We start from the raw sequence: 25,608 nt of genomic DNA, 5'->3' as shown, positions 1-25,608 counted from the left end.
AATATTTGAAGCCAAACTCGTATTACAAAATTAATTATTCATTATGCGAACTATAATTACATCCCGTGACGTCGGTGCATTTATTTCAAGTCATTTGTTGTTTGTTGGCTTTTTTGTTTTGTTTTAATATAGGGTGTAAATAAAACTGCATGAATCGCAATGAGTAGTCTTGCTCTGCTTCTAGCAATGTTTTCAAATTTAAGTTGTCCACGGTAGTAGATGCGTATGATGGGGGTGTTCAAAACATTGCACAGTAGCCAATTTCCGAGTCTGTATGATGTCACAACAACCCGTCCAGATCGGTATCACCCTCGCACTATAGTTGTGCGTGCATTTAATTGTTACAAAAAAAAAAAAATTCACGCTAAGTAATGTTGAAACATGATCACCGGAATATGATAAAATTTTGTCAGTGTTAGTTACATCAACAGAAAATAACAAGCCTGAGGGAAACATTCGCGCGAGAATGAATCCCACCCCGATCTCGTAATTTCCGTGACAAATATGTAATTATTTATGATATCATCGAAAACTGAAAACACCATCGACTATATTACTCAGCTGTGACAGGAGTGATGTGTTCTAAATACAACGTTTAAAATGTAATAATTGAACGGAACTCGGTTCACTGTACATCGTCGTTGTATTAGGTGGTATATATATGACAACAAATTAAAGCACCTGTGCGCCGTGACCTGTGCCCGTGACCTTCACAAACAAAAAAACTGATTATCATGGCAAATAAGCCAGGAAATTAAATTAACAAAAAAATATCGATTCCGAATCGCTGGTTAGTGATAGTAACTACGTTAACTGCATCGGTAGAATTGGATAATGGGTGCGTCCTTGTCCATGGGAATGTGAGAGCAACTCTGGCCTTTTCTCATCATGTCATGTAGAGAGTAAATTAGCGTAAAACAATTACTTTGAAGCAGCATAATGTCCCGTTTAATGATTACAATTCCCGCCTCGCCAAATCACCCATCTGAGATTGCGTTGCCACTCGTCGTACGTTATACGTGGTTTTGTACAATATTATGTAACCTGAAACTGATTTTTCTGAACAGCGGATAATGGAGGCTGTATTGGTTGACGAAATGGAACGCCGAGTGTCCATTAGTAGGGCAGGGTAACGTGGAAATCCGACACGAGTGAATGAAATTAATATTGATGGCAGCTTCATACTATTAAAAAAAAGTACATTACCGCGGTTGTGTTGTGGACACAAACGCCATAGGCTGAGTCGTGTTAATGAAAACTCCATAATCGGAGAAATGACATTAATCCTACTCGAGTGATCATGTCTTGACAATAAATTCACTTCATATATTTGTAGCTATAATTTCTTCCCACCAGGGAGCTCTTGCAAACGAGTATATTATAAAATACGCAATATTTGGTAATCGATGACGTAAGTAACTATTCACTGACACAAAAGATATGTACAGTACATATGTGTAATATCTATTTGATATTTTTTATTTATTTATCTGCTCAAGCCCAATGTAGGGAACTTTGAGTATGTTTTCATAAGCATGTTTAAATAATTTTGTTTGATATAACATCTTGATAACAACTGTAAGGTACGGTTAACCGTAAAATAAATACGGATAGGTGATTTAACGACGCATGCGCATTATTGTTTTTCAGTTACCCAACGAACGTATACATGATGATTGTCGTCAAAATGGATTCATTTTATAAATGATCATATATTTAGTATTTTATCAATTTATACTACAATCACAAACAAAACACAAAACAAAAATAAAAATGTTAAGGTGGAAAAGTCTATTTATAATTATTGAGAACAAAAAAATAAAGGTAATATGGCTTGAAAATATTTAAAGTGTAGAGAAATTGAGTTATTAGTGGACGTCATTCTTTTGTGTGAGTAAATATTATGCATTTCATTTCATTTCAACAGAGATTGTAAGACAACATTATGTATCGTGATATAATATCAATTATTCAATTATTTGCGGCATTGTGCACAAATACCAGATATATATATCTTCGGTATAAAAACAAATATAAAAGGTTCCAAAATGGCTATCTGAAACATTTCATGAGAAAAAACAAAACAAATTTGTTAGGCCCAATCGCCTTATAATGGTTCAGAGTGCAAATTAATGAAATTTGTACTATTACTTAATTTGTGTATAGACTCATAAATTCATGATGCGTTCAGTACGCTGGCGATTGCCGTTGAGGGCAGTGATAATACACAGTATGACGGAGTGAATTACACAAAGCGTATATACTGCAGCATATAGCGCAAAGCGGTATACGAAGTGTTGTTTTTGTATTTAAATGATGCTCGATAGACAGTGTGTGTTGCTTGTAAATTATACAACAGGATAATTATAATTCCATAATTGTAGAAGTGTGTTCACTATATTCACAAGATGTCCTGGCGTTATTTTATGCTGTACACAATTTCGATACAAAAAGTATGGTCGCTGAACTGCGTTTCGCACACAAGTGAAATACAAGTTTTGAGCCATTGACATTGATTCTTATTGGTAATACGGTTTATCCATATCTCAAAGTTTCGTCCAGGTACATATTGTGAAACAATGATACGTAGTTATAAAATTGGTATAATAATACGGATAATGCGTTAAAACGAAAGTCTAGTAGTACACAGGATCATTTCAAAAGGACACAGTTTTTTTATTTCTCTATTTAAAATAGGTAAAATAAAATAAAATGATGTTTTTTTTATTTAAATCAACAAGGTGAGAACTTTGAAACATTAGAAGAATATTTTGCTATTATTTAATAAATCGACTACCTTCGAAAGCCCTAATAATATCCAATTTCACGCTAGTATGCACGTTTCTTTACCCATTTTTTCAAAACGTCACACGATGTATACTCGTAAAAATCTAATGTTTACGTATGCTCGGAATTATTCCAGCCTTCTACATTTACAACTTTCGCATAATAAGAACCCGGATAACGACCAGTTTTACTAGTATAAATCACTATCATGCTCGTTAGGCCGTGACTCGGCGGGGTAAACTTCTGCTGTTTTGTGTTTGTTTAGTATTGTAGTTCTACGTATTGCTGACTTGCCATTGATTCGAGATCATCACGTCATCGAGTTCGACCCAATTACGTATGATTTTTTTGTAAATTATTTGGCATGTAGCCGGCGCAAAGTAAACAAGTTCACTGTTCACCGCCCTCACGGTTTGAAACCATCAGCCTATTGTTTTTCTAGAGCATAAAACAAAATATACAATTTCTGTTCGGTATTCAGCATGTTAGTTAAGTAAGTTGTTTATTTCAAGCTAGAGACGTATATCCAATTTGTTCCATACGCTGTGCAGCTGAATTACGTTCGGCGTCTTTTTATCCATCAACACTCCGAACATACACGAGTGATTGTTTTGAAACCGATGGGAATGTACACTGGTAAATATCAGGTTCAACCTGGCCTTTGTCCATACTTTTAACTAAAGTATCGAAAAGCTCAATTTGAGAAGGGACGCACATAAAACACGCATTGCTAAGAGCTAGGTTAAAGAATAATCCTTTTCAAATTAAGATGTTAAAATGTTCAGTGTCGGGTGACTGGTATCAAGTTTGTGTTTTCTGGTGAAAAAGTCGGCTACATCCGGGTATTATAAAAAGGTGCGGTTTTACGAATTCGCAACAGCCAACGATCTGTCAAAATCTTGCTTTCGAAAGAAATAAGGACCTGTTGTTTGCATGCCAATAGTAGTATACCAGAGGGGATCATGGTGCCACGTCTCGGGAATTATGCAAGGTCAGCAAGTCACAAATGCTGATGGGCCGACTTGGTATCGGTAGAAACTTACGTTTCAACCCGATCCGAAAAAAGGGCGTTCCGAACAAAGGAAGAGAAAATGTCGTGTAGCTAACGTGTTGTCTTTGGCAACTTAGCGGAGATTTTATTGTCGACGCCGGTGTCTTTGGAAACGAGATCCCCGTATCCAGTATATCAGGTTAAATCAGAACAATGCATTGTATGGTTTACTCATAATAGCTACGGTCGTTAAAGATACGAGTCAGACGATCGTTCTATTCATAAAAATGACTACAGGTTTGGAAAAGACGTCTGTCAGGTGTACGTAACAGACTTCTATCGGTTTTCATGGATTTCAATAAACCTACTGTCGTGTCGGTTACGCTGGTTGCGGCAACAGTTTCAAGTTTCTCGTTTCGCACGCAGAGTAGGTAGGACAACATGGCGATGGAACAACAAGGTAAGTCTTCAAATATAAGCCGTCACGGTGCCGTTTAATCGTTTATTTTTGGAATTCAAAACGATCTGATACGCTGCTGAAGCATCCATGGAAATGTTTGTTTTCTTCGTGGTCTCTGAGAAGTGTTTGCAAAGATCGTCATTTGTTGACAACGTCTTGGGTACCACTCTCATAGTGTCTTGATCTCCGAACTTTAGTCGTACGCCTTAGGGCATATCTGAATTGACGACATCGCATCATTGTCTAACGATAGAATTATAATGTAATGACCATTTCTGATATCTGTTGATTTCCACAAAAAGAAAGCCGGGCGGAGTTTAGTCTAACCCTTTCAAGAGTGGAGGGGGGGGGGGTAATTTGGACGTCATTTGGAGCGCGGAGATCGATTATTATAATGGCAAAGTGATCCCTGTTATGGGGCGGCAATAAAGCATGGCAAGACTGTAGAAATTAAATAATATAACCCCTTTAACACTGTCCCAGTTGCACACCGAAGAAGTCCACGAAAGAGGTGTGCAACGATGGCGTGAAATGATATACACACGGCCTCTTGATCGGGCTGTTTCAAAACTTCAAGAACAAAAAAAAAATGACGCAACATCTGGGGCATTGACGACTACACACCTGTAAATGCATTAGAAGAAATCGGTGTTATTTACAGAAGAAGCGAGACTGAGATAACTAATAGTAACTAAATGTTAGACTTTTCCGATGTTCACGTACAAACTCAGACTATAATATAGTTTGGTTGGTCATGGTCCGTGAGTGCAGAACATAAGCTATCGTAATCTCAAAGTAGACGTCACGCACTATCTAATTAACTAACTACATTTATTTATTGCCCTGAGGCAAATGCATACGCCGGTGACTGTCATGCAGGCTGACAAATTGACTCGCGATACAAAGGTCGTCTTCGGTTCACGAGAAATAGCTTTTGTTTGTGATTGACTAGCGAGTGAATTTGCTTGTGAAATCGGACAGTGTGTGCGTCGTCAGTAAATTTATTAAAATTCTTATGAACCTTTAGAATTCAAATTGAATGTGAAGGTCTTGGGCAGAAAGCGGAATAGTTTCGTTGTTGATGAATTCAAATTTGTTAGTTCAAGTTGCAAAAAGCGCTGAACACTCAATGCTTCTAACGCGCATGACTTGTACATCGTTGTGTGGCGACTGGGGTCTACGTATTCATTAGTGGTACATAGCAAGCATTGGTCGTTTCCATACGTGTTACGTGTTGTATAGATTACCATGGTAACACTGTGCACTTTGTGTAGACCTTATCAGGCAACGTTCAAAGGTGTGTCAGGATTCAACTCCCGAGGTGGCACGAACGCGGGTCGGATGAATAAATCCGTTCAGCGAGACTAATGAAGCAGAAAACAACAAATACGATATCATACAACTTTATAAAAAAACACGAATAACTACGCGTGCGTTACCATCTCACGACAAAAAATAATAAAAACGGTTAAATTCGTGTCATACTTTAAGGTGTGCAACCAGATCACGTATTTGAATTTATAGCTAACCTATTGAAAAAACGAAAAAGGGAAAAAAAACACCGCAATTGTGTGTTACATTTCAAACGTATGTGCAGAAGTTATAAACCCGTGTCTCAACTCTGAAATATAAAAAGCAAGTAATGACGTCACGGTGATAAACAGTATACGGTAACATAGCAATTTGAAATTGCAATCATTAACTGGCGAAGGAGAACTGCCAGACTGGGCCGACTCCTGTTATATGCGGCACCCGGAGTTCGGTTTTTCTATTATTGGTTTTCTGTTAATTTGTTGTCTTCTAATTTCTCTGGTTCAAAGCTCTTATAGAAATAGACAAACAACATTCGAGTACACGTAACATTCGATCTTGTTTTTAAAAAAATACGTAAAATGGTATACCCCCATTAAACACATTTAGTCGTATCGGACATGGATTTTAGAGAATATTTATAAATCTATTATATTCGCTTCATTGTACCGTGAATTCCAATCATAACTGTCTTTGTTGAAAAACGAAATCCCCACCCCGCCCAATTCTAAGCTCTTCACCATTCATTTGAGTACGTGTCCTTTCGGAGACTATGAATTATCAAATTAAATAGCTAAACGTGGGAAGCTTTGACTATATGTTCTATATGCTTATATTCACACTGTTGTGACATGAGTTTACGTCAAATTAAAATTAATTTGAGCTGAAACAAACAAATATTGGTACGTACTATTAATTCCATGCGCATGTACATACCAATAATCAGAAATAGTAATTCGTCAATATTTTGAGTACGACAAATCAATATTGTTTTACTTCGCGGTACATTAATAATTGGATTGGCATTTTTAACACTAAAAAAATACTCGAAATGTATTTGATGTATTTTAACTGCCGCTGCAGGCGCTACAGTATTGCCTATTTTCTATATTCACCTGATGTCGGAAAAGGTCAAATCACAAATATAACTCAATCGTATTTATGGATTGTATATCTATAATTTAATGTGGAGACGTCTGCAAATATTACATACTAGTAGCTACGGCTCGTAAAAAATTAGTGGTTACCGCCTTTACTAGCGTCGAATTGCGCATGCGCCGTGGTTGAAACTCAAGTTGAAACGGAACAGATCGTTCCGCAGTCTGACACATGCAAGCAAACCACGCACATTACAAATATAGTGATGCAACTAATAGGAAAGGCTGTCAGATCGGATTTAATAACGCAATCGTGAGTTGGCCGTCGTCGTATAGCTCCAACACAGCTAGCGACGTAATCCATAGTACATGTCGGATACGCTGTACTGACCCCATTATGTTGACGAATATACTAACTGACCAAAGCTTTAATATTTTATCAGTTAAGTACATTCTAGAACACAAAGCTGTATAAATGTCGCGAGTATGTGCGGGTTGGAGCGTTATTCCCCGACCGACTGACAGTCAAGACGAGGGGATTTCCTCGCCGGGTGATGACACGGAGAGGTTGGTGGAATTTTGTAATGGTGATGGGAAATTTGGTAAATATGACGTAAATACATAATTTATTTGTAGCGTCGGTTTCTTGCCCGTCTACTTTAGATGCTCCGGCCCAATGCCGCGATAACACATACTCACATTGTCCAGACTGATACAGTATATAATATTATATTGACGGTGGTCGGCTGTCACGAAGTGAAGTAATCGGTGCTGACGGGTTATCGTATGTGTTCCCGAATTCTCGCGGCAATATGGTTCCCGCTGATTTTACCATGGATCGTGTGTTTGCGTCGATTCAACAGTCTCACCACGGAGCAAAAATATGCTCAGCTTTTTGTATTCCATTGCGCGCAGTTAATGAGCTATATTATACCAGAGACATTGGACAAAAGATGATTTGTGAGATGTCCTAATCCGTGTGTGAAAATGCTGGTGTAAAGATGTGGGTTGGTGTTGTACGTGATTTGGAATCGCAGCCGCCGTGAGTGCTACAATGCTTTCCGGCGGCGAGCGAACATAGTAACCTAACTCTATCATGTACAACTGACCGCGTTGTCTTCAATATTTTCAACTGGTATGCTTTGGTCCAGTCACTTGTATTTATCTAAAAATATGAATTAGGGAGTATTAACATATGTATCGATCGAATGTCAATCCTATCAATCAACGACCATAACAATATTGCTTGGATATGTTATTGCGTAAATTCAAATTTATTGTGCCCGGTAAATCAAATTATGTTTTGTCTTAAAGGGCGATGGGTGTCACACAGCGTCGTATTCGATACGGGTTCCATGGCGATGCCTACAGCAATTGTAAAATACATTGTGTGTGTACGCGTAATTCGAAAACGCGCTGCGCGACGACCTTGCACTTGAAGGTTATTTTAAGTTTGCGTGTATAATGCGTAAAGGGACAAGAAGTGTAGGATTACTGTGACCGTGACGTAACTGACTTTGTTCTTAAATACTGGAATATTGAATTATACCTGTTAGACTGTTTCGTCTTGAAAATACGCGACAGAAATATCCTTGGTTTTAACTAGTGCGAAATTGATCAGTTTATTTAAAAAGGCGGTAGTCGTCACGCAGCGTGTGTGTGCAAGTGCGCAAAACGTAGCTAAACTCATATTTCAGTGTATTTGTTTGCAGATTTCGACTCGGTTTTACGACGCGTCTCGTCAGAGTTGAAGCGGCGAGAATGGCACCAACTGGCCATCATTCTAGGGCTCAAAGAGTACCACGTGGAGGACATTACAAAACTATACCCATGTGATCTATGTAGGCAGAAATATGAAATGCTGTCGCTATGGAAACACTTATATCCAGATCAAGCCAATATGGAGGTCCTCATTCAAGCTCTCGACAAGTTGGCAGAGGATATTAAAAATGGTTGCTTGGATACGGATGAAGAGAAGCTGGCCAAATTACAAAAACAGAGAATGGGTAGGTGGTTTATGTGATGTTTTTTCATGAATCTTGTCGAGATTGTTTTGCCGAGCCATTACCATCAATGTTAGAATTGACAATTGAGTCGAGATTCTTGTTAGCTTCGATCAAAATGTACTGATTAACGCCGCGTGGATATTCGTATAATACAAAAACTTCGGTGTGTGACGTTTATAGGGTGTTAATTTACCTGCAGTGTTATAACTACTGCAAAAAACGGCGCAGTTACTTATCGGTGTACAGGTTGCTGGTGTGTTTCTTGACCCACATGTGCTAATATTAGTAAAATAGTATACATTTGTCGTGTTGAAAATTAATTTAATATGAGTGAATAAAAATAAAAATAAAATATGCGAAACATATAAAAGGCGCAGCTCAGTAGGGACGCCGTAAACGTCTGGTATTAAAGTTAGCCGTTGGTTGCCAATCTAAGTGTCATGGCAATTATGTCTATCAAAAAGATTCATATGCCAAGTTAACTGTACGTTGTTCAGTATTGCTGTAAATGCACGTTAAAAGAACATCAGAACGGTTTCTACATTCCGTTCTTCATCAGTACATTTCCTTATGTTTGTTTTCCATGTCTATTTGGTTCAAATGGAATTGCGAAATTATGGAAAAGTGCCTGAAAATGTGCAAGAGTTCGCATCAAAGTGTTGGTGGTAAATAAAACGTCTTTGTATTACGTACGGTCTGGTGACATAACAATCTGCATATTTCTGTTGTACGTACTCAGGATTTATCTACCATTGAATTTCCAATCTTAAAATTCGATTTTACCGGATTTAATCTAGAAAACGATCTAGGCCTTTAATTCATAATGTCAATTATAAAATATATTACAGCTTACACTGTCCTTTTTTTTCAAAAAATAAATATAACTTAATTGAATTAACAAACAAAAAACTCAAGCACGTCAATCTGTAAACGTCAAATTCAATACATGTGTTATTATTGCTTCGTGCTACGATAGCTCTACTTTACACACAAGCATATATCGACGTTTCACGGGAGAGCGGCAAATACAATAAATGAAACAAAACCACTTAATTACTGCTACAAATATTTCTAGTTGGTTCTGCCATGCCAAATACCACGACAGCGAAAACAACACTTTTGAGAAATGACTCATCATAAACAGTTCATTGTGTCAACGACGGAAGCGAGTGACGTCATATGTAATGTTTATATCGTTGTTTACTATTTACAGGTTTAGTGACGAGCCAAAGGCCGCGCAGGACACTAAAAGATCCCTCAGATCCGTTATCCAATCTTGTACACGTAAGAGGATCTGCAGTATCAATGCAAATGAGAGACATACCCATACGGAAAGGTGAGTAAAAAAAAAAAAAAGTTTTTATATTATGTTCTTGTTTATATATGATTTTTTCACTATTGTTTCACAAATTGTGAATCTAATACAAATGAATTATTAAAAATAGATATAGAATTGCTGTAATTTAATTTAATTTATTTTTTTATGTTTCAATCGGCAGTATCGTATACACCTCGATCGTGGAGATGCCGGACGGCACGTCAACCTATAAGAAAGAAATTGAACCGATGGCACAGAGCCACAACAGGGAAACCAGCTCGAACAGGTACATATACTGGGGAATATTATAGCTTCAATGAGTCATTTGTTTTTCCATTCGTGTTAGTGTCTCGGTTACACAGAACTTGGCAAAATACACGATATATCGTACTCGATGTGGGTCCCATACGATGCACTCATACAACGCGTTGTGTTGTTTGTTTGTTTACATGACATTCAATCGTCATGCTGCGTGACGATCGTGACGCTGCATCACGCATAGCCATTACCCTTGCAAGGGGCAGCTAACACATCAAAGATGGCTGGTTATCCTGGCAAACTTTTTGAACGATATCATAACGGTCAAGAACCTGATGTTTTTGTTGCGTTTAGTACAATAACTATTGGAGTTCATTCCCATATTTTGACGCCATAATAGATAAACTAGACAGTTATGTACAAAAAATACACTGATTTGTAGGAATGTATTTATGAATGTGGTAATATCAGATATTGCACACAGATTTGATTCTTTAATCAAAGGGTGATGGTTTGCTAACATTGTGTTAAAGCGGGGGCGTCGTCACCTGCGCATGCGTCAGATGACCATAGCGTGTCATTGTTTACAAATAGTTTACACATGACCCTTTGCGTTTTAGCGTGTGTTGTTATCGTCGCTTGGGACTCAATTCCGCGCGTGCGCAGGTGACGACCCCCCTGCTTTGAATGAATGCATCTGGCATATTCAAGTGCAGTGAGACGAAAAACTGACGTACTATAATACGAGGTGAATTTGACCACAGAACTATTTATTGAAGTACTATAGCAGTGTGAATTCTCCGACAAATGGTTAGGTTACTCAACACTATCGCTTTATTTCTAGGATTCCTTGGAGTGACCGTCGACATAACCGACGCAATACCTGCAAAACCTCTTCTGGAAAAGTTGATAAAGCCAGAGACACCGGCGGAGAGCGAGTGTTTAATAACAACTGCCAACGATGCCTTTGAAAATGACAAACCAGAGGAAGTGTCAATGCATAGTGAACACGTGACAGACAGTGTCGATATCCGAGATAGAGAACAAAACGACCAAACTGAAAACGACACTGTACTTTACAAAAATCAAGAATGCCAGACCGACTTTCCTTATGACGAAGACGATGACATGTGTTCTGAAATCGCTAAAATTCTTAACGCGGCGTCCCCTTCATCGGGGTCAAAATTGGACGACAGGCCCGTCAGTGGATATCACAGCGGGGATAAATCCATTGCTGGTTCTAACTCGCATGTCGGCTCGTATGTCTCAGATCGGACGGATCCTTTCACCCGTTTGCTGGCCAATATTTCGGAGCCATACTTTACCCATTTGATTCACGATATGGATGACGTAAACAAAGCCGTAGACCAATTAGAACGCATCAAGGGCGTCTTCATCGACGACGTCAGGCGAAAGTGTTTATATTTTCGCCTCGCTTGCAAAGATTTCTCATCGCTGAAAATATTCTGGTCGGAGTACATTGACGGGCGTCTCAACGCGATGTTTCAGAACGTACTTGTCAATCCAACCACCTTGAGAATAGCGGGCGCTGTTCAAATCACGCTGAGAACCACCATCACCGATGCGGATTACGACGAATGTGTAAGGAACCTTACAACGTCTTTAGAAGATGACGAAATAGCCGGAAAACCGGGACCCGTCGCCGCTCTGAAAATAAAACAGCTGAAAGACATTCGAAAGAGGAGAAAGCCAAGAACAGCGCCGGGAAAAAATTTGATATCGTCACTTCACGATGATATAGCGCCCCCAAAGGTGCCAAATCCATCACCAGAAATACTAGACTATCCCCGCGTTCATGCATCGAAAGAGGAAACTATAAGAACACTGATGAGGAGAAAAAGACCAACTACGGTCAACGATGCAAAAGAAGTAGGAAGACGGATTTCAATGATGATGCAGGAAGGTAGGACAAAGTTAATATGAGTTATATTTCTTCCCTAGGTATAGAAAGCCGATTATATATTTAGTTTACAATAAAACGTGTTTATACTGACAACGAATCAATTCGAGTACGCCCTCACGCTTTCGTTTGATATACACGTAAGTTGTACACTGTCTCTGATCAGCGTTTTTTTTTTTTTTTTTTTTTTTTTTTTTTTTGCCCATTTAATTTAATTATATGTAATACGTTAAAATGTTCATTTTATGCATGTATAAACAGCGCATAAACTATTGGGAAATGTACCATATGCCATGCAACATATCACACGACATATCACTGTATGTTGACTCAGCTGGTTTAAAGCGGGGGAGTCGTCACCTACGCATGCGTCAGGTGGCCATAGCGTGTCATCGCCTACAAACAAGGGTCTACCCATGAGTCTTTGCGTTGTTAGCGGCATATGTTGTTACCATGGTTGCTAATATCGCTTGGGACTCAAATCCCGCGCGTGCGCAGGTGACGACCCTCCCGTTTTAAGTTTCCATAAAGGTCATTTGGCTCATTGAAAAACAAAAACGCGGCTTGTGTATTTTTGGAAAACGATACGGTGTATATGTTGCTGATCACCTCGTATTACTATTTGGTGCGTGTCGATAAACTTATAGTGTTTAGTCGAGTTTTAGGTTGAATAGATTGAATTAAAATCACAACCGCGTGAGGACATCCGCTTCCATGCAAACTGACGTTTAAGTTATTGTCAAATCGCGCTTAAAATGCGAGGTGTGAATTTTCAACTGATTACGCACGCTATCTAATTCCCAATGTGTTGCCACGTACTGTGGTGTAAATACTATAACATTCAGGCAGTGTGTGCATATAGCATATATAACAATGCACGGTTGCCTGGCAACTGAAAGGTATTCTGACAACATCCTAATATGTTATTGCATCTGCTATATAAACCAGACAAAACCAGATTACGATTCTGTGGAGGATGCGTAATTTGTTATAGTAGTGTAATCGTATTATATGTTGACTCATCCTTTTTTTTATACAAAAAGTAATATTTTTATCCCTCCCATTTGTGACAAAATATCATTGACCCCATCGATTCAGACAACGTATAATACATTTGACCCTTCTATTTCAGGAAAAATATTAAATTTGATCCCTCCGATTTATACAAATTATTGTAGTTCGATTCCTCCCATTTTAGGCAATATCTAATTATTAGCCAAAATAATGTTTTAACCCTCCCATTTTAGACAATAAAACTTTGACCACACCTATATCAGACAAAATATAATACTTTTGACTTGTCGCATTTTAAATCACATGTAGAATGTCATATTTCTTCTTATCCACATTGCAGGTGGCCCAGATAACGAAAGTCACGTGGTTACTAAGATGGAATTGGAGGCGGCAAGAACGCAAATACGAAAGTCATTGGACGACACGAGAAACGCGTATTCGTATTTCGAATTAGAACTACAGAGATTCATCCAAGCGTTGAAATCAGTCAAACCCGTGAAGGTGTCGAAAATACACAGCCTTGGCGAGGTAGAGATGTATGCAAAGAAAGCCTTGGAAAAATCGCGAACTGTGAGTAAGACGCCCCCAGCGTTGGCTATCGTGAATAATAAAAGTGCGAGAGCGAAGAGAGCGTCGGTCAATACAGAGAGGAAAATTTCGTCATTTGATGATAGTTTATTAAATGTACAGTTCATTGAAGAGTTTTTAAACATCATCAACGAACTAAAAGTCATTCGTAAGCAATTCGATATGAGCATTTGGAAGAAAATGTCAAGAACCGGTAAAACGGAAGGGCCGAACCAAGTACGGATCAAAGAAGAAATGGAGAAAACACTACAGAAATGGGACAGGCTTCTCTCGGATGGACACGATTTCTCAGACCTTACACATGAGAGCATTAAGCTGAATTTGAAACCATTTCAGGTTCGTTGCTATGGCGGTGTTTCCTGCCTCGTGCAGCATGTTATCGACGTTGCCCAGAGTATTGACGCGCCCATGGGCACGTACCTTGAATTTGCCTAGACCGCCGTTGTTATTCTTAGCAGCGAATTTGCGTGATCGACATTTTTCTGCGCGCGAGGAAACTATCGATACGGTTTCAGGATATTCGTCATGACATTGCGGGAAACCGTGTACCATAATGCCGATGTTCGGAACACCTTACATTCCATATTGTGGATATAACAATGATGCACTCATTGAATACATAAATCAAACAAAGACACTATTGCGTGTCAACGTGGTTGTCTGCTCAGTCTTGTGGAGTTACCACATTGCTCAGTCTGCATAAGGCAAATATTGTAATACATACACTGAAATTTGAGCTGACCATTTCTGCATACATACAACACAACAGCCATAATTACATAATACTTATTACATGCAGTGTGCCGTGCTACCTTATCAGACATTTTAAAATCTACGAAATACTAGAATCATGTTTTAAATTAGAATTGTTTTACCTTTGTATATACATAGAAAGACGCATGATATACATTGTAAATATTTCATATTAATCGTGTTAACCAAATATGATATTATATTAGATATTTATCAGAATACACGGAAATTTGAAACTATATACTATGCACTGGGTATATTACTAATACTATTTGAAAGGTGGTGTTTTTCGCAACGCGTCGTGTTCAATATGGACCAAAGAGCTACGTATAGATGTAAATTATATCGTTTTGTTTACAGAAAACAGGCTCGAAAAAATTATACTTCCGAAATTACGAATGGCTTCAAAGATGGTACTTCGGTCTTCGATGTGCAGTCTGGACGAGTATATAATAGTTATATGAGGTTCGCCATTACATATTTAATTTGTTACTTTGTGTACAATGTTCAAAATATACAGAATATACGCCGACTATTTAAAGCGGGAGAGTCATCTGCGCATGCGTCGGACAGCCATAACGTGTCGTTGTTTACAAACAAGCGTCTACCCATGAGCCTTTGCGTTTTAGCGTGCGTAGTTATCGTTGCTTGGGAATCAATTGTCGTGCGTGCGCAAGTGACGACCCCCTTCGCGTTAACAATAACAAGATGACAACTTTTCAAATAACAAAATCTACATTTTTGTTTAACGCGTCACGGTCGTCGCACCTTGTCGCGTTCAATGTACAATACCTGAAGTTCGAACGCGCGCTGTGTGACGTATGTATTGCTTTCAATACTAGTATTATAAATCCCATCTCAGTACTGCGCATGTCTGGGGGATACACTTTTCATTATATATAAATAAACGAGAATGAATTTGGTTGTATTTCTAACATCTGTGTAATTGTGATGGGACTCGAATTCAGCGCACAATTACTGTATCAAGTTGCTGAGACACGCACAGAATGAAATATATACACTTGGGAAGTGGGGTGATTCAAGATTTATATTGAAGTTAATCGAGTAGAAACTGTTTTTAATAATATATTTTTAGTCATATCCTTTGATGTAAATGAATAAAGTGTACTTAAGTTAGAAGGAACCGAATTTTGTTAATAAATATGCTCGACCAGACAGTTCTCCGTGGACATGATACTGGTCGCTGTGCCGTCTCATTATTACGTTTAGACGATGAAGGCAATTTGATCTAGATCTTTGTGTGTTTGCGCGGAGAATATATTTGCGTCTCGACTTGTGTAACTCAAAACCATACAACGTATGTAATATTGATGCGAACTACTTTCAAGGTGTATATACGTGTTTTGAAGTATGGATATAATGTGGGATGTAAAGCTAATAAAGATACGCACACAATTATGAATAGTCTTGCAAGGTTTTGAGCATTTGTATTAATGTTTTGATTACATCATAGTTTTCTCCTCGGCGACGACATTTCGTATGCAACTCACTTAGTATGAGGAACTATGGCTATAGGATATTGGCATCAATTGAGACAGGCCCGTAGCCAGCACTTTTGAATAGGGGGTTCGAAAACAACAATTATATTTTTGATGTGAAATGTGTGAATTTTATAATATTCAAAAAGTGTTTTTGCGCTCTGTTACAGACATTTTCATATTATCGGTTTTAAATTCAATTGGTTTACTTTGGGTTACGTTGGTAAGATATTTCACATAACGTCTTTGAACTGTTTTACCATTTTAAAGTAGGGGTACTGAGCCATTCCCCACCTACAGACAAACACATCCACACCATTGATCCACTACGGCAAAATGTTGTACACAAAAGAGACTGTACTTATCTTAGCATTATTGTCTAAGTATTTTAAGGTAGAAGGCTACTTACGAGTTTTTCGGTCCTCGCAGATGTTAGCGCACATAAAAGTGATACGATTTCATGTCGAAATCTGTCTACTATTATTCATTTTAGTATTAGTCAATTTTGTATTATGTAATTTTATTTCTGTACAGGGCCTCAGACTATCGTACAAAATGTAATGGGTAGAAAAGTGCATAGCACGTTTTAAACACAATACAACATCCATGTAAACATATGGCACTAAGTTAAGCTGAATTCATATTCATCTCGTCGCTTGAAAACTTTTAAAAGATATAGAGCTATTTGATATAAGGTGTGGCAGTTTGTGTAGCGACGAAGTAAGCCCAGACTGTCAGTATTTGCATAATTGCATATAGGGTTATTGACAAAAGATCAGCCCTTTGATCATTATAAAATGGACATATAAAAACAAAGTGAATTTCGTTTTCTACCATGCTACGTTTCGAACGTATCACTGCAAAACCTAAAAAATTATAGATCTAACTGTATTTTTGTGTGTCTGCCTAATTCAACATTATGTTTATGGCCAAAACAGCGAAAACTCGTCAGTATATATTTTAGTCTATAATTGCTTTCCAATAAATCTCCCAGGTTATAATGCTACTTTGATTTTTCAAAAAGTACACAGCCTGGATGATTGTGAAATTCAGGCATGTCACTATTTTTTTATTCTTTGAGTAAATATCCCTAAGAAATTTGCAGTATCTCCAACTTGTTTTTCAAACCAGACAATGCCGAAACCATATTTGAACAGGAGATTTTTATGTGGGTTTCCCAAGCAAGTATGCCGGTCTTGTCCAATCGTTTAAGCATGATATAACATGTTTTGGGGTTTCAGTAGTTTTAATCAATATGAGATACAACGCTTGAAATAACCACAGCACAATGGCAGCCTCCACATTTGTCTAACATCGCTACATTGTTTGTACAACTATTAATGCTGAGTACCGGGTAGATATCTGCAAAATGTTATCTGTACTAGTATCCTCTCGATTTCCGAATTTACGTACCCCCATATCGCTACCATAAGAAATAGTTGGCACAATGATTGCATCAAACAAATTAAATGCACTAACCATTGGCATACTACCAAGTTTCTTACAGTATGTAAATATATTTGGTTCACTGTAAATTTGTTTTTTGAGGGCGGTAAAATAATATGCATACATTGGCAGTTTAGCAGCGGTCTCAATAGACTTCAATGACTACAACTCCTTTTATGAACCCACTAAAAATATAGTAAATTTTCTGAGACATTAAAAAAACGTGTAAAAAAATATGTTTGCAATTTATAATTCATCGCATAGTTTCAGTGCTGAAGAAACACTGTGGGCTAAATTGTTGGCTGCAAGAAGATGATAAATCTTCAGCATTTTTTTAATGATATGTTCAACCCGTAGCTGTACACTATTGTCCAATAACACAGGCTACACATACTAATACAATAAGTTGACTACATTTGGCTGATACACTTGGAACAAAACAGTATTTATGCCATCATTAACTTGAAGAATACAAAACTAATGAACCAAACTAGGAAAGTACAGTGTCGTGTTGTCGTGCCAATCTCGTTCGATCCCCACACTTTACTAACTGAGCGAACATTAACACAAGACAAACTGCCCTATTCAGGACCACCACATCATTCAGAGAGTGACTACTATTACATTATTGTTTCAATGTTGTTTTAATATTTAACATCAGGTGCTTGAACGCGATCTTCATTACACCATCGCGGAAAAACCGAATAAAAGATGCCTATTTATAACAACCTGTTTTGGTTGGCTGCTGTTGAGCTGAGACGGCACAACTTCACGATTGACATTTAAAGCTCGTTGCCACCTACATGCTCATTACTATGCATTACTCATTACATTACTCTGATAGTTACATCACGGAGTCAAGTGATTTAAACAACGATAATTATTTTAATTAATACTGTTTGTTTTATTATGTTCTAATCTACGATCATAAATCTATTCACTTCCAAAATTTAGGGGGTTCGACCGAACCCCCCGAACCCCCCCAAACTACGGGCCTGTGAGATATATATTGCGGCCCCCTCCACACACCATCGTCAACTTCATACTATATATTATTTACTCAGTATGCTCGTACCTTGTATAACTGACAATCGCTGAACCACAGAGGGACTGTGGGCTGAACGTAGAACCACCTTTACTCGCCTGCGCCACCAACGGTGACTGAAAAACAAGAGTGGCAGGTTACGTGAGAACGCGACGGGAAATTAAATGGTCGCGTGGCTAACGTAATTCTATGACACAGACGGGTATTCACACGTTACTAGTAAAGTAGGGTGTTTCGTGGAAGCTGTTATATATGTACTGACACAAATCAACAAAATTATTGAGATTATTATCAGATTTATGCTTACCACAGTGGAGATTATAAACTTTGTACACTCCGTCAACAGCTGTGGGCGGATATCGTGAAGCTAACGATTGTGCCACACATTGTGCTCTGACGTCATTGCCGAACTGAGTAATGGGAACTTGAAATCAGTGTATTGGTCACTAAGTTTCAAATCCAAGCACACTATAGCAAACAGGGTGGACGCGACAAACAATATACGCAATATTCATGGGCATAAAGACGATAACCTAACTCAAACACTAGAATTTACCCAAATTTCACCAAATTATAATATTGTTTTGTGGTTACGGAGTACTTTGCGTGTGGCTACCCTGTTGGGTCAAATACAGTGTACATCGCATCTACTCCGAGCACATGTTGCTATAGTAGGAACCAAGGCGGCGTTGCAGCTGGCAGCGCTGAGGCGTCCGGAATATAAATATCGCCCACTCCGACAATGCTGAGGGACCAGCGCTAAGAAATCTGGTGATTCGTATACGTTTTAGCTGGAGCCGACTATTTTAATAATGTTTTAAATGAGTCAATGCAATTATTTGTCATTGTCAAATCTTTGTGTACAGTATGTTATATTATTTATTTTGGGTGAAATAGCAACTTACTTAGAATATTAACAAATCAGTCAACGTTGCCCGTACCTGCTGCTTGTTAGACAGGTTGTTGTGATTTACAACTTGAAACAATCGTCTTTGCACCCAGTCTTTACAATGAGTGACGTCACAAATGTATGCAAACGTTCAGCGGGACAGGTGATTTGAGTAATGTAATCAGACCACTCCAGTAATAGATGGGGGTGAGGTTTTTTTGTTTCTATATTCCCCTAATTTTATCGTCTGACTGTAAATTATTTATTAAAAAGAAAATGAATAAATAAGAAGCTGACTGAACGTAGCTGTGTTTGCTCCTGTGCCGTGTTTCGGATTAATGGCGTCCCGTGCGTATCAGATTAGATCCCCGGGCAATTTCTTTAATGTCGTAGATGGAAGTTGTTACCGATATGCGGACTATATTTCATGTCAGACAACTGTTTTATAACATAAATCATTGTAGCGGGAAATGATGGAGTAGAAAAAATTATGTAAAGCATTCCAGTTTTCTGAATTTTCAGTTGATTAAATCGACTGACGCTGCGTGAATCAAAATCGTTACATGATATTGCGTGTACCTTTTCATGAATCACCAGTGGCTTTGTAATTTCGATCACGTGGTCTGCCCGCTTTAATATTTAAAACAGGCTTTCAACCTCCGGTTAAGAATGGAATAGCCCACAATTTATATATTATTTAAATGAAGAATAGTTTTAACGCGTAACCCGGGAGTCCAGCTTCAAACATATGTCTTCTACTCATGTAAGACGAAATAGTCCGGTTTTTCTATTATCGCAAACTGTTGTTGTGTTATCACCAGGCGTGCGCGTATGCACGTTGAAAAGAAAGATTGGGGCAAGTACGGGTCGGGCTACCATAAGCTAAGTGGCATGTGTAAATGTCTGTATCATTAGTACGACTAAAACGACGTATATCCAGGAAGTAATCTCTTATAATATATGTGTTTTATCATTCTGCTGTATCCACATCTCGATACTCGACATTTTGAGAACATCCGTCATTATGATGCGAAGTCTAATGTCAAAGGTCTCGGCAGTTGGTAAGTATAACTTGTTTTTATTTTATTTGTTCTCAAACAAATAACGGTATTAAGAAATAAATATATTTCAAGCAATTCATTAAGGGATGAGTGTTAAGGTTCGACTGCGAAATGTTCAGCGCCGTACGACGGTTAATGAAAAGTGGGCTGAAATCCGTCAGTGTAAACCGCGGCCGACTAGTCTTTTCACTGCGACGTTTTTTTTCAATACAATATTCAATGTGCAGTATATATATGTAGAGAGAGAGAGAGAAAGAGAAAGAGAGAGACTAGAGGACTGTGGTATGTAGTACATGTGTATTTATGCACACTGCGCAGTTCGAGCGTGGAGACACAAATACATACATGTCAAACCTTTGCGTAGCCGAGTATAGGTTTGGAATCTTCATGTCGTTTCGATGGTCGGAAAAACCTGACAGTGGTACTGAAGCGGGAAAGGGGATGCATCAACACTACGAGTGTGTGTTACGGAGGAGGTTAAAGTATTAGCACAACCATTTGCCAGCTTGCAATTGCCTTTTTGTTAACACATTCAAGTTGTTGAAGGTTCACAGGTGAAAGCTCTGCGTGGCGCCAGGATAAAATCTCCAGGGATACCATTATAATTTTAAAACGGGCCTCGGAATAACAATATCCGCCAGTATTGAATCTAGTGCGCGCGTGCCTAAGAGGTCGGCTGTACTAGCTAACGCCAGTTACACACTGTCATGTGCATAAATTAAATTCCGTTACCATGGTATTTATATTTATTCAGAATTAATAACTTTATTTGTGAATATTTGGTACATTGTTCTGTAAATAATGTAACATATCATCATGTAATAATGAATTTGTGCGACGGTAAATGCAACACTTAAATAAATAAATAAATAAATAAATAAATAAATAAATAAATAAATAAATAAATAAATAAATAAATAAATAAATAAATAAATAAATAAATAAATAAATAAATAAATAAATAAATAAATAAATAAATAAATAAATAAATAAATAAATAGTAGCGTCAGTGTATGAAATGGGTAAACAATAATCGACAATGTGCTACAATAGTTAATCCGTGATTTACGGTACACATTAGTAGTCTGTTTACTTGTTATTTCATCTATTACATGTTATTGTGTATTGTATAATGAGTTCGGCTTGTATACGCTTCTCTGCCAACAACTAGGTACGACGAATTTGTCCAAACGCCGCGGAAATATGAGATACCATGCATGTAAATATTTCGAGAAAAATCATATTATTATATTAATTGGCAAATTTGAAAGCTTTAGTACATCCAAGTTTCACCGTAATAAAAATGTTTAGTCAAGTTAAGTCTTGATATAGGGGCTTGCACGAAGGTGACGCCCAGTTGTACTCCTAGCAGTGGAAGCAATCTAACTATACTATCAAGGCTACTGAAAGCCGTACAAACCGCATATTTCTGAATTCGATCGAATGAATTACGTTTGTAAAATCAAAAAAAGAAAGCATAGGCTATTTGCGGATTTCTGGTGTACGTACATCCTTAAATTATAGACCTACGAGGTTAACGACGCGCATGATCATAGCGATGGAACACAGTCAAATCAAATATTTAAAGCGGGGTGTCGTCACCTGTGCATGCGTCAGGTGCGTGGTCATAGTGTGTCATTGTTTACAAACAAGCGTCTACCAATGAGCCTTTGCGTTTTTAATGTGTATTGTTATCATCGCTTGGGACTCAATTCCCGCGCGTGCGCAGGTGACGACCCTCCCACTTTAACTTTAAAATCAGGTTGCGATAACAATTTATTTGGAGGACTTTTTATAGGGTATTGAGCACAACTACCTAAATATGGATTCCATATTTATTAGAACAAAGTTAAACAAAATGGCGGATGTGATAACGTACACGGACAAGAATATTACGCGAGAAATAATCCCGTCAAAACCTTTTTGGCGCATTAACTTGTTACAGTACTAAAATATAAACCGGTGAAGAATAAACGACGTGGAAGAACATATAGAATATAGATTTGATGACTTTATTACGTTGAAGGTTCATTTATTATTAGTTTGTAGCTCACCTGAAGGAAGCTAGAAGCTGTTATCGAAACAGGCGTATTCAGAATCTGAAGCCTCAGGGAACTGCAGCTGTTTTGTACCTATATTTCTTGTTTTTTTTGCTTTTTTTATTATTTCCAGTATCACATTGCAGTCGCCTAGTTAGGACAAAATAGGTATGGAGGTTGAGATATGATGAGATAGTAGTCGTACATATACTTGAGATCTGAATAAAACATTAAAATCGCCGATTTACTGTGCGCAGTGCATAATAAAAAAAGATCGCGCCTTGTAATGATTTTACTGTAACTGACAAAGACAGACCACGGGGAGATGAATTATTTTTTTCAGATTTTTTTTCACCTGAAATGACAGCAAATTGTCATACATTTCCGAAGATTGAGTACATATTCACTGCGAGTAATATTCAGTAATCGGTGGTTATGACAGTCACGTGTTTATATTTACATTCTCCCGTAATTGTATTAATTGTCAAAAATGACATTAATCGAATTTCAATAAGGCGTTCCTTATAAATAATGATTATTCGCGGAATTCCACCAAAGGCCTGACAGTGTCCACGTGGTTAGTTAATTACTTAATGGTTTGACAAGGTTGTCATCAATGACAGTACACCGACTGTCATACTCGAGTGACGCAGTGAATCAAAACGTCACTCACATGTTGTTTTGCTTTAATGGGATTTCCGACAAGTTGTAACTATGAAAAAGAAACGGTTGTATTCATGGGGAAATGTAATAACACCAATTACATGGACTTGGTGTAATCTGATGAGCTGATAGATACCTTTTTAGTTTTCTTTGTAGACGGTCTCATTAGGTCGTTTGAGCGGGGTGAATGTTTAATGCAATATTCTAATTGAATAGATAGCCCAGCACAACCCGTGAACATAACGTCGAATTTGACAAATGCGAAAGGCACCGAGTTAAAATGCCGATAATTTATTCATTTTACAATATACTATACTATACAAAATAAAAATATTGACGTCAAAAAAGTCTGAGGAAACCAGTCGGTCGGTCGATGCGATCCTGTACCACCTGATTCCATATATTGCGGTATTCTCGTGATAACCTTATTATTATACACCTTTTTCTTGTGACGAGACTTTGCATAACATTGTTTTCTATGGAACTGTTATAGCAATCTTTGGATAATATTGACCCAATTTCTTAATTAATACGGCATCTTACACATCATATACTTCTACAATATTTCGCCATGAAAATAACAAACAAGGTCATGCAATTTATGAGCAGCATTCTTGAAAATTATCAACGTTATCAACGTTATGGGTCAAAATCGGTCTATTTCTTTCCTCTGACGTCATTTTGTGTATTACTGGTCGTTGATGTTTTAAAATCCGGGACACTTAGATTGTTGTACGGATAAAAGAGTGGATGACATTTTTAAATGCGTTTGTCTACTGGGGGCTAGTTTTGATTTTAACTCATAGAGTTTGCGCTTACCCACGGTTTTATCTCGCCCAATATCTTGTTTTTCTCATTAAGAATCATAGTGAAACAATGGGGCAATAATTTTTGATATTGGCCTCAGTCGAGGCCAATAACTGTATAACTCATTAAATTTCTGAGGGTAGGTGATTTGATAAAGCCAAACAAATTGAACTAGATATTACGCCATGGAAAGGGAAACTGTGTTGGTTTGAGTTCATGACGCATGCACAAATGTCAATGTCACATGGAAACAGCCAATACAACAAATTCATTTTCGGTTAATATACTGCGACGACACCACGTCCAGAAAGTCCAACTTAGTACTGCTCGCACCACTGTGGCGTTTGGATTTACGTTCACGGGAAATGCATGGCTCAGTGTATGATGAACGGTGACAGTTATACTGTTGATGCTTGTATAGGAAATCACATAGAATTTAATTTCTTAATATCCGGAATTGTGTGAAACACCGGGAAAGCTGAGGACTTAATATCCGGAAGTAATTATGCATAGTTTTTAAAGCAGGGGACTTTTTATTTTAAAAGGCACGATGTACGATATTTTGACGGTTACCCACAATGCATCATGTGACGTAGTGTCGGACAACCAGCTGCTACCAATTTGACAGAATAAATGGCATTCAAGTCATACATTTGAAGAAAATAATTACATGAGTGATCAAATAAAATGATTCTTTAATCGTGGAAGCTCCAACTAAACCGAACACCAAACAGTTAAACATTATTTAAAATTCATTTCAGCACGAGTAAATTATTTTGAATTGGAAATTGCAAATTCAACCCATTCACTCAAACTACACGACGATATAGGGCGTAGTTCACAAACGGACCACAAATAGAAAAGGAACTAACTTGAGTTAAATATCTGGCTTTTAATCCTATATTTTACGCTGTGTTAAAAGACTTTCAGCGATATATATTGCAATATTAGATAATCGACTTCCATATTCTACAAAAAACAACAAAACGGTGGCGCCCTTCAAGAGACAGAATGCAAAACTTCCTACGACACTGACTCGCGTCCACGTTTATCCACCCCAATCGATGCAAATAATCACCATACTGACAACAATTTCAAGTTTTCCAGAGAACCTATGAGGATGTTGTTTCCAGGGGCTAGGGCTACTGGGGCTAAAACATAGGTACAAAACACATAGGAACTCAGGGCGAATCCTCGGGGGCGGACATCCGGGCATTTTCTACCGCCTGGCAACCCTCGCGGTGAAAACAAAGACCAAAAACTCGGCTATGTTAATATCGTCTATGAAAACTGGAAAATACACCAACTAAGTGTACTTTAATTTGTATCAGTGTAAGTTGTACAGCGCGATGATATACGAATGACATCATAATTTTCATGACGATACTGAGAAATATTTCGATTTTTTCTGAATTATTCCTCAGTGCCTGACTATTTGGAAGTGTGAATATAAATGTACTAATGTGGCGGCCAATTTGAGAATAAAAAGAAATTGGAAAAGTTAAGTTATTGTTTACGTTATCAGCTCTTTGTTTATTTACTTGATGGAACCTTTTATTCGCTCACACTCAGCATAATATGCATCTTACATTTTTTGAATGGTATTTATTTTTCTCTGAATTAAAACATGAAATATGAATTACATGGATAAGGAA

At 37.8% G+C, this 25,608-nt stretch overlaps 1 protein-coding gene across 6 annotated transcripts; it reads left to right on the top strand.

Moving 5' to 3' along the window:
• Window positions 1–3,636: 3,636 nt before the first annotated feature.
• LOC100368257 (uncharacterized) lies at window positions 3,637–15,927 on the top strand. 6 transcript variants are annotated; one of them, XM_002731018.3, is made up of 6 exons: window positions 3,637–4,238; window positions 8,359–8,652; window positions 9,866–9,988; window positions 10,152–10,256; window positions 11,073–12,152; window positions 13,504–15,927. In XM_002731018.3, the coding sequence occupies exons 1-6, from the start codon at window positions 4,220–4,222 to the stop codon at window positions 14,184–14,186; spliced, it is 2,304 nt and encodes a 767-aa protein (XP_002731064.2). In that variant the 5' UTR covers window positions 3,637–4,219; the 3' UTR covers window positions 14,187–15,927. The 6 variants fall into 6 exon arrangements, with proteins under 6 accessions (XP_002731064.2, XP_085364161.1, XP_085364160.1 ...); XM_085508035.1 differs by lacking the exon at window positions 3,637–4,238 and adding an exon at window positions 6,885–7,213; XM_085508034.1 differs by lacking the exon at window positions 3,637–4,238 and adding an exon at window positions 6,885–7,248.
• Window positions 15,928–25,608: the final 9,681 nt, after the last annotated feature.

The sequence above is a fragment of the Saccoglossus kowalevskii genome, chromosome 14 (assembly GCF_978046115.1).
Source record: "Saccoglossus kowalevskii chromosome 14, keSacKowa6.1, whole genome shotgun sequence".
Lineage (NCBI taxonomy): Eukaryota > Metazoa > Hemichordata > Enteropneusta > Harrimaniidae > Saccoglossus > Saccoglossus kowalevskii.
Note: the sequence above shows the minus strand (reverse complement) of the source record. Positions and strands in the feature narration are given on the sequence as shown.